Consider the following 14,223-nt stretch of genomic DNA (forward strand, 5'->3'; position numbering starts at 1 on the left):
TCATATATTAAAAAAAAAAAAATAAATAAAATAAAATAAATAAAAAATAAAATCAAAGCATAGAAAGTGTACAGTGAAAAGTATCATCCTTCTGTTTGCCAACTACTAAGTTCTCTTAAGCCCCAGCAAGTAGCTATTTTTATTAACTTGTGAAAAATTCTAGAGATATTTTTATGTATACATAAGTCAATATAAAGATATATTGGTAAATAAACATAAACAAGTATAAATATATGTATGTTCTCTTTATACAGATGATGGGATAATATACACTGTTCTTTTTTTAAAATTTTTATTTAATTTTTAAATTTATATCCAAGTTAATTAGCATATAGTGCAACAATGATTTCAGAAGTAGATTTACAGTGTCTTGAACCTGTTGTTTGTTTTAACTTTATGATGTATCACAGAGCCATAACTACTGCTTTTAGATATTCATGAAATAAAGCTTTGTACTCTGTGTTTTTATGTTGACACTTCCTGTTCTGCCAAATTTTAAGATTCTGATTAAATGTTAAGGCCTCCTTCTCCCCCTAGGCCTCCTAATTCTGTTTCGTAGTGGTGTAGTATCCTTGTATGGCCATACCACAGAATTGATGCTCTATTGGTGAACACTTTAGTTTCGTCTGCTATTTCATTCAGTGTTGCACTAAATAATTTTATATAGCCATAATTTTGACAGATACAAATATAGCCTTGAGATAAATTGCTAGAAGTGAAGTTGCTGCGTTAAAGAGTATATATGTCTGTAATAATGGATCGATATTACTCTCTATGGGGTTTTACAGACAGTGGTTGAGTGTTCCTACAGTCTTACATCCTTATCAAAAACCGTGTTATCAAATTCTTACATTTGGTTATTCCAGTACATGAAAAATGGATGTTTTTTAACATAAGTTTTAATTCGTATTTCTCTTACTGTGAGTGAGATTGTATTTATTCACATGTTGATGAAAAAACGTGTGTTTCCTCTTCTGTGAGTTGTCAGATCATGTCCTTTGCCCACTTTTCTGTGGGATTTTAGCCTCTCCCCTCCCCCTTTTTTTTTCTCAAAGGCACAGGCAAGGCTTTATTGGGGTTACAGCTCTAGCTGAAGGGAGACACAGCACCAACAGAGAGTAGTTAGGCTGGCCTTCTCTGGATTTTAGCCTTTTCTTGCCAATTTGTGGGAGTTTGGTATACATTAGGGAAATTAACCCTTTATGATGAGTTAAAATTACTGTTTCCAGTTGTGCTTGTCTTGATTTTGGCTTATGATTTTTTTGACTTGCAGAATTTGTTTTTAATGAGATTGAATTTATTGTTTTTTCTTTTTTTTTAAGTTTATTTTTTTATTGTTTGTATTTTAATTTTTTTTTCCAATATATGAAATTTATTGTCAAATTGGTTTCCATACAACACCCAGTGCTCATCCCAAAAGGTGCCCTCCTCAATACCCATCACCCACCCTCCCCTCCCTCCCACCCACCATGAACCCTCAGTTTGTTCTCAGTTTTTAAGAGTCTCTTATGCTTTGGCTCTCTCCCACTCTAACCTCTTTTTTTTTTTTTCCTTCCCCTCCCCCATGGGTTTCTGTTAAGTTTCTCAGGATCCACATAAGAGTGAAACCATATGGTATCTGTCTTTCTCTGTATGGCTTATTTCACTTAGCATAACACTCTCCACTTCCATCCACGTTGCTACAAAAGGCCATATTTCATTCTTTCTCATTGCCACGTAGTACTCCATTGTGTATATAAACCACAATTTCTTTATCCATTCATCAGTTGATGGACATTTAGGCTCTTTCCATAATTTGGCTATTGTTGAGAGTGCTGCTATAAACATTGGGGTACAAGTGCCCCTATGCATGAGTACTCCTGTATCCCTTGGGTAAATTCCTAGCAGTGCTATTGCTGGGTCATAGGGTAGGTCTATTTTTAATTTTTTGAGGAACCTCCACACTGTTTTCCAGAGTGGCTGCACCAATTTGCATTCCCACCAACAGTGCAAGAGGGTTCCCGTTTCTCCACATCCTCTCCAGCATCTATAGTCTCCTGATTTGTTCATTTTGGCCACTCTGACTGGCGTGAGGTGGTATCTGAGTGTGGTTTTGATTTGTATTTCCCTGATGAGGAGCGACGTTGAGCATCTTTTCATGTGCCTGTTGGCCATCCGGATGTCTTCTTTAGAGAAGTGTCTATTCATGTTTTCTGCCCATTTCTTCACTGGGTTATTTGTTTTTCGGGTGTGGAGTTTGGTGAGCTCTTTATAGATTTTGGATACTAGCCCTTTGTCCTATATGTCATTTGCAAATATCTTTTCCCATTCCGTTGGTTGCCTTTTAGTTTTGTTGGTTGTTTCCTTTGCTGTGCAGAAGCTTTTTATCTTCATAAGGTCCCAGTAGTTTATCTTTGCTTTTAATTCCCTTGCCTTTGGGGATGTGTCGAGTAAGAGATTGCTACGACTGAGGTCAGAGAGTTATTTATTTATTTTGAGAGAGAGAGAGAGAGAGAGAGAGAGAGAGAGAGAATGAGCTGGGGAGGGGTAGAGATTGAAGGGGACAGAGGATCCGAAGCGAGCTCTGTGCTGACAGCAGAGAGTCCAGTGTGGGGCTTGAACTCGTGAACTGTGAGATCATGACCTGAGCCGAAGTGGGGCGCTTAGCCAACTGAGCCACCCAGACACCCCTATTGTTTTTTCTTTTAGAACTTAGAATTTTGACTCAATTAGAAAAGGCTTCTCTATCATATTTTACTTCATTATTTTTATTTCATTTTTTACATTTACATCTTTGCTCCACTTAGGATTTATCTGCATGTACAGTGTGTTGTAGGTATAATTTTTTCCCCTAGATAACTATCTGGTGGTTTCCATGTATTTATTAAATAGTTCATCTTTTCCTGGCTAATCATTATATACTAAGTTCTCCCATATATTTGGTTCCATTTCTGATATTTATTCCTGTTTTTTAAGTGTGTGGTCATAATGAGTATTTAGACTATATTGTACTGTCTACACTTAGTCCCTTCATTGTTTTTTATTTATCCCTCAGAGTTTTTCTGATATTGTTGGCTATACGAACTTTAGATACTTAAAGTTAAGATGAAGAGGTAGCTTAAAGATGTTAACTCTTCTCCATGTATGAACACAGAAAGCCTCCCTATGTTCCAGGTTTTTTTTGAGTCCTGGAGTGCTTTAAAGTTTTTATTATATAGGTCTTGGGCATTTATTGTTCAGTTCATTCCTAGGTATTTTGTCTCTTTTATTGATATTGTGACCCCCCCCTTTTTATATCCTTTAATTATTATTAAGAGCTTAAAAATCAAGGTAGGGAACGGTAAAGTTCATGTTTATGGAATATAATTGTACCTTCAAATTGAGAAGCTTTCCAGGGTGGGTTTTGTCTGAGAATAGCAAAAAGAAGTGATTGTCTAAATATAATTGGAATGCTAATTATAGAACTGTTTTGCAAAGTATAGGTTATAAAAGGGGAAATAGAAGTAATATTGAAAAGTTATAGTAGGGGAATTTGTGAAAAGACCTGAATACATATATTAGGTATTCATAATTTGGTAGGTAGTGGTAGGTCAGTGAGGAATTTAGAGCAGGTGAACTGCACTTAAGAAGATTGACTAGGCAGTGTTCTACAGGCCACTGGATTGGGGAGGGGAGAAACCAAGGGTAAGAAGACCAGTTTGGATTTTAGGCAAGAGGTAATGAGAGCCAGAATTAGCCTTGTAAAAGGTGGAAAGCAAAGACTGGCTATGAGAACAATTCCATTGAAATTGCAATCACTAAAATCATTAGTGACCTAAAATGTAAAACTCGGGCTTCATTTGTGTTGTCATTCTGCAGACAATCTCATATTTATGGAATTGTTGACTGCTTCCTCTTAACAGTGTTTCTGGATTCTTCTAACTTTCTGACCGTTTCTTCTGACTCTTTTGCTGTGTTTTTTCTTTAGACTTCTTAAGTGTTGATACAGCCTAGAATTTGTGTTTAATTTTCATGTTTTTTGTTTGTGTGATCTCATATAGTTTTGGTTGCAAATCCCTATCTCCACTTTCCGTTGCTTTTTTGACCACTGTAGTCTGGGGTTAGTGTTCTTTCCTCTGATCTCATGGCACCCAGTTCATAACCTCTCCCATAGCACTTACTATGCTGCATTCCAAGGATCCTTAGGCTCATCTATCTTCCTAACTAGATTGTGAGCTCCTTAAAGGTAGGAATGGGGTTATTCCTAGCGCCTAGCTAGTGCCTGGTACTGAATGGATTTCTAACTATTGTTAGACATCATCACCACCTAAGTATTCTGTAGACACTTCGGTTTATGGTCATGAACTCATCATCTATACCTCAAACCTCCTCCTTCTCTTGTTTCCTATCTTAATGGTAAAGTTGTGATTATCTTGATTATCCAAGCTAGAAACATCAGAACCATTTTCACTTCCTTGTTCTCCACTCACAGATCACTATTAAGACTTCTTTATGTTTCTCATAGGTGACCCTGCCAACTCCATACCAAAGCTGCCGATTTATTCTAGGTCCTCATTTTTCCCCTCACTACTAAAATAACCTTTAAATAGCAGAAATCCCTGCATTTTGTTAGGAACATTCATTAATGTTATTTTAGGTAGGTCATCATTTTTAAATGCTGCATGTCTTGCATTTTAATTATAAATTATTGTTGGGTTATCTTCATCATCATCAGTTGAGTTTGTTGTGATTGTTTAGAGTGAATAGTGATGCATATTTGCATGGGCAATAGTTTTGGCTTGTATTTTTCAAATAATTAGATTATATACATGTTATAATTTAGATAAATTATTCATACTGTTCTTGCTTTAGCAGTATTCATAATTGCTTAAGATTCTTGTGTGACATTTTTTGTTATCACTGAGTTATCTTTCCACTGCAGTGTGAAAAGGAGGGGGATAATTGGGCCATAGGGTTTTTGTTGTTTTGCTTTTTGTTTTCTTACCTCACTTAAAGTGTATCTAAAGGATTTGAGAACTGTTGCCCCAGTCTAAACTCTTTACTAGTGTATACAAGGCTTTATATTGAAGTGTTAGCCACCAGTTCTATCAGCATCATCTCCCAGTACTTTTTTATTTATACCAAATTTTAGTCTAGCCTACAGAGTTTATGGTCTCCTGAAAACATCCTTTTTTTTATGGTTTTCATGCCTGCTATTCTCTTTTCCTAAAATGTTTTTCTTTTTCTTAGCCTGATAAATTCACTGTTCTCAGTCCAGGTCAAGCTTAATCACTTAATAATAGCCCTTCTAATATTTGTATATTACAGCACCAATATTGTATCATACTTTTGTCCATGTTTTTTCACTAGACTATGATTATTGTTTGGATCTTTCATGTCTAGAAATGTATATGGTTCACACTTTATATGTAATAATTGGTTGAGTGGATAATTGAAAGAATGAATAAAATCAATATGTTTAGTCTAGAGGATTTGGCAGCTGTTTTATGAGATGTGCACAAAAAGGGAAAGATAGGAATATCTGGAAAGGAAAATGATAGTTCATTAAAAGAGAACTTATGGAGAGTTTTCATGCAGTAGATTGAATAGAAAATCCTCAGCCACAAACACTAAACATGCTTGCTAAATATAATAAACATCCTTTTTAAATACCTCTAAAGTCCTTTGAGATAGGGATTAAAAAAATAAATTGGGGAAATTATTTTAAGAAATTAAAAGTTAGTAGAAATACTTCTGTCTAGTTTCTGCTGGATTGTTCTTAAAGTTAGGATATGTGGGAAATCTGAATTCTACCTCTTTAGTCCCTAGCATAGTGCTCTTGTCCCCTTAGCTTTAAGCATGAGAGGTGCATTGGGTACTAAGAAGGGTTATCTGTACCGTAATAAAGACTCGCTAATAAATGGAAAATAGTTATGGAAGAGTAGACAAGAACCAGATATTGCAAGACCTAGACTGTCAGACTGAGAAGTTAAGAACTTTTGAAGGTTTTTAAGCAAGAGATTTGTCTAGATGAAGGTGATGGTTTTGTACTGAAGTGTAGGATCAATGAGGATGGAAAGAGACTGAAAGAAGAATAGCTATTAGTATGCTATTATATTGAGAGTAGACTGGGATATGGGGCATAGGGACTGGAAAGGAAGGGTGACATGAGACACTTAACTGGGGAAGACTCAGCAGGACTTGGTGATGACGGAAAGATGACTCAGGTTTGAGTCAGAGTGAATGGGATTTAGGGGAGAAGGAGGGTGAGCCAGCCTGTTGAGGGAGGATGGGTGCTCAGTTTGTACTTGTATATGAGAACATTTAAGTGGATTATATCCCAGGCATTGTGAGATATATATCTGCTTAGAATAAGAAATGATTGCTTTTTTTTTTTTTTTTTTTTTTTGCATATGCAGTAGGTAGGTTCTCAGTAACTTTGTTGATAACATACATTTAGAATGGTATATTTGAAGCAGCAACATAAATTGCTTGAGCTAAATACTTTGTAGGGGAAAAAGCAGTTTGGGGACTAAATTTCCTTTGTTCATTTGAGGGGGTAAAAAGCAGCGGGGGAATTTGGAGGTTATAAGGAAATCCATGCCACAGAGCCAGTTTTGAGGGTGGTTGCTGGGACAAGGATAAGCAGGGTGTTTTAGGTTTGACAAGTAGGCAGTTGTTGACTTCTGAGGTTTTTTTTAGAGTAGAAGGGCAAAGAAGGTTCATAGAGCATTTGTAGATTGTAGACAATTAAGAGGAAATAATGGAGTGTTAGAGAATGGAGGCATTAGTACAGATAGTTTACAACATTTGTCAGTGGAATGAGAAAAATAGATAATAGCATGAAGAGAAGTTTCTCAAGATTGGAAGAAGAGCCCTGTATATCCTTTGAAGAGAGAAGTGAGCACTGGTGTTAGGGGGATGATTGAAGATGTAGGAGATTAGGAATTAGAAAAATAAGATCTTGAGTCAAGTGTAAGAGGCAGCTTTAGAGAGGGACATTAAGCAGTGTTTCCTCTGGGACGAGAGGATGAGAGAATTGGTGTAGAACAAGTAAGTAGACATCAAGGAAAGGTAGATAATGAGAGGAGTGCTGTTGTACCTTTGTGTGGTATACTTGATTGTAAAACAGAGAAGGCTACAAAAAAAAGTGAAAAATGCTTTGTTTTCAACAAAAAGTCCATAGTGATTTTTACTGTATTAAACTTACTTTGGTATGAAGTAAAAAATCTGAAAGTTGTTGAAACTTAATTGGAAAGTAATTGACTTCAGGTTCTTTTTATTAGTATAATTAATTGGAAGACTAAATTAGAATTATATTTTATTTATAATCTCTATTTCTACTACAGGTTATATTTTAAGTGTTGTGCTACTAACCTTGCCCAGACAGCATCTGGTTCAGCTTTACCTGTATTTTTTGACTGCCCTGCTCCTCTATGCTGGCCATCAAATCTCCAGGTAAGAATGTGACCTTGTTTTTGAAATGTATGACCAAATATGGTTTTTCATTACCAATAAAATATTTTTCATGAACACTGTTAATAAACTGAGGCTTTGCTAAGTTCCAGAACAGGGCTTTTAATATTTGTTTTTTAAGTAAATATTATTTTATAGAAATAATAGCTGGGGTTATGCCTCAAATTTTATTTCTGCGTTTAAAAACAATCTTAATATGAGGGTTGCCTGGGTGGCTCAGTCGGTTGAGTGTCCGACTTAGGCTCAGGTCACGATCTCATGGTTCATGGGTTCGAGCCCCACGTCGGGCTCAGTGCTGACATCTCAGAGACTGGAGCCTGCCTCAGATTCTGTGTCTCCCTCTCTCTCTGCCCCTCCCCTGTTCGTGCTTTGTGTCTCTCTCAGAAATAAACAAACATTAAAAAAAATTAAAAAAAAAAACAATCTTAATATGAAATGGACCTTAAGATTATGTTTACAGAGATACTCATGAGCTTTTCTATATCACCTAAGACAAGAATTTCCAAAGATAGGCTGTAGAATATTTTAACAATTATAGACTTGATTATTTTCATCATTTTAGGGAATCAAGTTTATGATGCAGGAGAATCGGCATGAGATGCGACCACCTATATAGTGGATGACTTGTATAAATTATCTGATGAGGTTCATGGTATAGCTCAGAACTTCTTCATCTTTAGCAATATTGTGTTTGTCTGGGTCTGCTAGTCCTAAATTTTAAGACTCTGGTCTGCCGATGAAAATGAACTTCCTACTTTGGAATGGAATGTTAAAATACAGGTGAACCAAAAGCCACACAGTAAATGTAATGGTGCGGGTATAAATAAATTTGGAGGGTATGATTTCTTTTGTTATGATTGAAATGTATAACCAAAATTAAATATACTCCCAATCCTAAGAAGAGGGACAGTTACTTTGCATATATAATAAGGAGTAGTTGTCTAGAAGTCTGAAACGCAGATTTTGGTGTTAGCTTGAAAATTAATCTTAGAAATAGCATTTTTATATTACTAGAATTGAATGGTTGACTTGGAAACTTTTTTACTCTCTTATAAAATAATACTGTTCATTGGAGATGAGTTTTGGGAAATACAGAAAATTTAAAGGTAGTAACAATTACGTAATCATACCACCCAGAGATAAACCTGTTAAAATCTGGCATTTCCTTCCAATTTTCTTAATACCTTCTAGTTTTTACCACTTTTGTGGATACGAAAAGAACGAAAATAGCAATAGTCCCAGACTCTTGGCCCCTCTTGTTGAAGCAGGACTTTTATCCTCCTTAAAATTTCATCTGGTTATTTCTCAAAGGACCCAAAGCGTTTTGCAGAAACTCCGTCTTCTCACATTTCTCTCCTCAGTTCCTGTCTGGTCAGTTTTCTCTGGTACCTGGAAGGTGATGTTTTACTCTCTAACTGCCATTATCCTTGCCCAGGGTATGTCCTTGGATGTCAGTTACAAAACTGGACCTATTGGAGTAGTACTGCATTTCTTGTAATCCTAACAGTGGTTCAAGTTGAGCTGTGTTTCACTCCTAAAGTGAAGACATGAGTTTTCTAGTTTTGTGTCACACAAGTATTTCCCTGTGTCTTGGACTCCTTCATGGGAGCATGAATTAGATTTGTAGCATCTTTATTCACATAGCCAAGAAGAGGAGTCCAGTGGCCAGTACCAAGACAGACAACAGAATGTACTTCCAATCCATTACCACCAGCCCCAAACCCTGACACAGTCTGTTCCTGTGGCCTTACCCAGGACACCTCTGAATCTGAGCTCAAGTTCAAGGTAGAGACACTTCTCTATCTTTATTCCCTTTTTTTTTTTTTTCTGGAGAGAGAAAGAGGGCACAAGTGAGCGAGGGGCAGAGAGAGAATCCCACAAGAGGGAGAGAGAGAGAGAAGAGGGGCTCACCTGAAGCAGGGCTCGTGCTCACCTGATGCAGGGCTTGAGCTCAGGTGATGTGGGACTCAAACACACAAACCTTGAGATCATGATCTGAGCCGAAGTCAGATGCTTAATGACTGACCCACTCAGGTGCCCTGTCTTTATTCATTTTTAAGCAAAAATTGTGTCTGTAGAGTATAATGCAGTAGTTAGAGTATAGGGTTTTCTAAGTCATCATTTTCGTGTACAGGTGAGTGCCTGGCCATCTAAGAGTGCTGTATTTTTTAGATAAGTGGACAGGTGATTGGGGAGTTTCAAATTCCATGTTCTTTATTTACTACTCTATAACCTCAGTGTCACCAGAAAGATAGGTCTCCACTTTCTTACCTGTAAAATGTTGATAATATCTTACGGGGCTATCGTAAAGGTGCAGTAAGGTAAGGCATGTAAAGCTCTTAGCATGATTTCTGACATACAAGTGTTCAGTGAATTTTTTCTTTTTTTTTTTTAAAGTTTTTTATTTTAATTCCGGTATAGTTAACATCAGTGTTATGTTAGTTTTAGGTGTACAATATAGTGATTCAACAATTCTATACAGTACTCCGTGCTCATCATAAGTGTACTCTTAATCCCCTTCACCTATTTCACATCTCCCCCCACCCACCTCCTCTCTGGTAACCATCAGTTCTCTGTAGTTAAGAGTCTGTTTCTTGGTTTGGCTCTCTCTTTTTTTCCCTTTGTTCATTTGTTTTCTTAAATTCCACATATGAATGAAATCATATGGTATCTGTCTTTCTCTGACTTATTTCACTTAGCATTATACTCTCTAGCTCCATCCATCTTGTTGCAAATGGCAAGACCATTCTTTTTTTTTATAGCTGAATAATATTCCATTGTGTATGTATATACCACATCTTCTTTATCCATTCATCTGTGACACTTGGGCTGCTTCCATAATTTGGCTGTTGTGATGCTGCAGTAAACATAGGGGTGCATATATCCTTTAGAATTAGGGTTTTTGTATTCTTTGGGTAAATACCCAGTAGTGGGATTACTGGATTGTAGGGTAGGTCTATGTTTTTTTAATGTTTGTTTATTTTTGAGAGAGAGGGAAGGAGTGCAAGTGGGGGAGGGGTAGAGAGAGAGGGAGACACAGAATCTGAAGCAGGCTCCAGGCTCTGAGCTGTCAGCACAGAGTTCGATGCAGGGCTCAAACCTACGCACATGAGATCATAACCTGAGCCGAAGTCAGAAGCTTGACCCACTGAGCCACCCAGGCGCCCCAAGGTAGTTCTATTTTTAACTTTTTTGGGGTTTTTTTGTTTGTTTGTTTGTTTGTTTGTTTGAAGAACTGATCTTTTTTTTTGTAATTTATGAAGAATTCTGTCCTAGATATCCAATTAGAGTATCAACTACAGGATCTTTCAGATTCATCAGTTGAAGTTTTACTTCAACTGAGTAAGATCCCAGTTGCCTAAAGTTTCTGAATTATGAACTACTTTTTTTTTTTTTTTTTTTTTTTTAATTCTCAAGTTAGTTAACATACAGTGTAGTCTTGGCTTCAGGTGTAGAACCCAGTGATTCATTTTGTACATATGACACGCAGTGCTCATCCTAAAAAGTGTCCTCCTTAATGCCCGTCACCCATTTAACCCACTCCCGACACCCCTACCCCCATTAACCCTCAATTTGTTCTCTGTATTTGGGTCTCTTATGATTTGCCTCCCTTTGTTTTAATCTTATTTTTCCTCCCCTTCCCCTATGTTCATCTCAGATTCCACATATGAAAGAATTTCTCAGATTCCACATATGAAAGAAACCATATGACATCTGTCTTTCTCTGACTTATTTCGCTTAGCATATCCTCCACTTCCATCTCGTTGCAGATGGCAAGATTTCATTCTTTTTCATCGCTGTGTATTATTCCATTGTATATATAAACCACATCTTTATCCATTCATCAATTGATGGAGATTTGAGCTTTTTCCATAATTTGGCTATTGTTGATAGCACTGCTGTAAACATTGGAGTGCATGTGCCCCTTCGAATCAGCATTTTTGTATCCTTTGGATAAATTCCTAGTAGTGCAATTGCTGGGTCATTTTGTGAACACTTGATGTTTCTTGTGTTTTTGATTTTAGACATTCTGACAGGTGTGAAGTGATACCTCACTGTAGTTTTGATTTGCATTTCCCTTCTGGTGAGTTATGTTGAGCATCTTTCCATTTGTCTGTTGGCCATCTGGATGTCTTCTTTGGAGAAATGACTATTCATGTCTTCTGCCCATTTTTTAATTGGATTATTTGTTTTTTGGGTGTAGTGCTTAGTGAATTTTAACTAACATTCTTGTGTCTTGTTTTTATTACGCAGCCATGTTTTATGAGCATTTTCCTGTGTGTCATTCTTTAAACAAAGACTTTTCAAATCCGTATTATGATATAGCTATATAATGATAGCCTTTTAGGTTGATGTGATTTCTTTGATTAATCATCAAAATCCTAAAGTTGAAGGTAGAGCTATATTAGTTATAATTCTGGGTGAGAAAACAATGATACTACCCTTTCCCTCATGCTTTTTTGGTTTCCATGTGGTTTAGTGGTGTAGTGATGAAAGTCTGTAGCTCTATTTTTATATACCGTGTTGCCATCCAGGCTTTTTTAGAGATCAGAATTCTGTTATATAAAGATAAAGGTGACCATGACCATGTCAGGGGTAAAGGAAAGCCTTTTTCTGAACATTCTTCTGGTGGCAGTTTTAACTTTTGATTTTTAGTTTATGGGAATGTTTTTTTCTAATGTTTAGAGTTTGTTTTTATTATAAGATCAAACTTATTTAAAATAGTAAAAATAATTATAATAGAATTTTATAATAACACACATAAAATACAAAAACTTTTTTTTTTTTTTTTTTTTTTCCGTTTTGATCCTTATCCCAGTCCTTTGGGATTTATAGAAGAAAAAATTGAAGTGGGTGAATAGCTGGGAAGGAACAGTCTCAGACTTTAATTTGAATGTAGGTTTTCTAATTGCTAGTTTAGTCCTCTTAGGGAGACAGCATGGTTAGTGGGAAGAAAATGAGTTTTAGAATCAGACTGTGTATGAACTAGTTCCCTACTTAGTAAATATATTACCTTGGCAAGTTGTTTCTTTGAACCTGTAAAGAAAGATAATGCCTATCTAATGGAGTTAGTTTTGATATTAAACTAACAAATTTCAAGAAATGAAATATTTTAGTATGTCTTTTCTTAGTATAATATTTATTTCATGGTGCTGTCTCACAAAAGGTTAGTAAAGATGTGTTATCCTTGATTAATTATTCATAATATGTCACATTTATAAATATTGAGGCTTAAACATATTACATTTATAAAATATTAAGGCTGAAGTTTTTAGTTTTAAAAAGCATAATTGTTCACATTTCATGTAGCAACTTTATAGCTATCCTTTTTTTTTTTAAGTAACAGTTATTGAGATATAATCCACATACCTATTTAAGGGACACAGCTCAGTGGTTTTAGTACACTCACAGAATTTTACAGACCACACCACACTTTAGTTTAGAACATTTTTATCACTCCAAAAAGAAACCCTGTACCTGTCAGCAGTCACTAACCATTTTCCATTAATTCCCTTGCCCCCAGCCTAGGCAACTGTGAGTCTATTTTCTGTCTCTATGGATTGGCCTATTTTGGACATTTCATATAGACATATACAGTGTGTGGTACTTTGTGCCTGGCTTCTTTTAATTAGCATGTTTTCTTCCATGTTGTAGCAATTGTATCAGTATTTTGTCTGTCCAAATCGTATTCTGTTGTATGAATATTACCACATTTTGTTTATTCATCCATCAATTGATGGACACTTGGGTTCTTTCCACATTTTGGCTGTTCCGAATAGTGCTGTGAACATTATGAGTAGGCTTTGTGGACACGCTTTTTTTTCTTGGGCATATACTTTGGGGTGGAATTGCATTTAACCTTTTGAGGAACTGCTATACTAATTTTCTGAAGTGTCTTCAGTATTTACATTTCTACCAGTAGTGTGTAAGGGTTCTAGTTTCTCACATCCTTGCCAACACTTGTTGACATCTGTCATTTTTAGTATAGCCATCATAGTGAGTGTGAAGTGATTATTTCATTGTGGTCTTGATTTGTACTTCCCTGATGGCTAATGATATTGAGCATCTTTTCATGTGTTCATTAACCATTTGTAAATCTTTTAGAAAAGTATTTATTGGGATCCTTTGTTAATCATTTAACATTGTTATTATTTAACATTATTTAATCATCATCATCATTATTATTATTATTATGGAGTTGTAATACAACTCAGTTCTAGCTAGATACAACTCCTTTATACAATTATACAATTTACAAATATTTTTTACCATTCACTCTAGTGTTATATCAAGGCAAAGTGTAGTATGGTTCTACAAAGGAGAATCGATACTTGGATAATTTAAATAATTAACTTGGTACTTGAAAAACTGGCTATAGGATAAGTCATTTGGAAATATTAATTTCTTAAATTGAAAATTTCATAAGCTTTCAAAAAGCTGAGTTTCTATTTTCCCTTAAGACATGTATTTAAGAAATAATGAAGCTAATTATCCTTAAGTGAATAAAAACTTGTTTAGAGTATGTCTAGAATGGATATAGCTTTTAGTTCAGAGAAACTAAACTTTTGAAAATTCATGGCCATAGTTGGTATAGTATGAACATTTAATATTCTGTTTAAGCTTATTAGAATTTGATAAATTTCAAGTTCCTTAATTCTTGAAATTACTAAACTGTGCTTCTCATTTTGAGTGATGTAAGGAATGTATTTCCCAGTATCAATCCTACTTTAAAATTGAAACTATCCAGTGGATTATTTATCAGGTGTTAAGTTCTTTGTAGATTTTGGA

The 14,223-nt window shown here is 35.6% G+C and overlaps 1 protein-coding gene across 1 annotated transcript in view; it reads left to right on the top strand.

The window, feature by feature from the left end:
* RNF145 (ring finger protein 145) overlaps nucleotides 1-14,223 on the top strand; it is a 58,415-nt gene that overhangs the window by 8,585 nt on the left and 35,607 nt on the right. The window contains exon 3 of the mRNA XM_049647876.1: nucleotides 7,308-7,416. Coding sequence (XP_049503833.1) covers nucleotides 7,308-7,416 — 109 coding nt within the window. The remainder of the gene's footprint in view (nucleotides 1-7,307; nucleotides 7,417-14,223) is intronic.

Source organism: Panthera uncia (genome assembly GCF_023721935.1).
Source record: "Panthera uncia isolate 11264 chromosome A1 unlocalized genomic scaffold, Puncia_PCG_1.0 HiC_scaffold_17, whole genome shotgun sequence".
Lineage (NCBI taxonomy): Eukaryota > Metazoa > Chordata > Mammalia > Carnivora > Felidae > Panthera > Panthera uncia.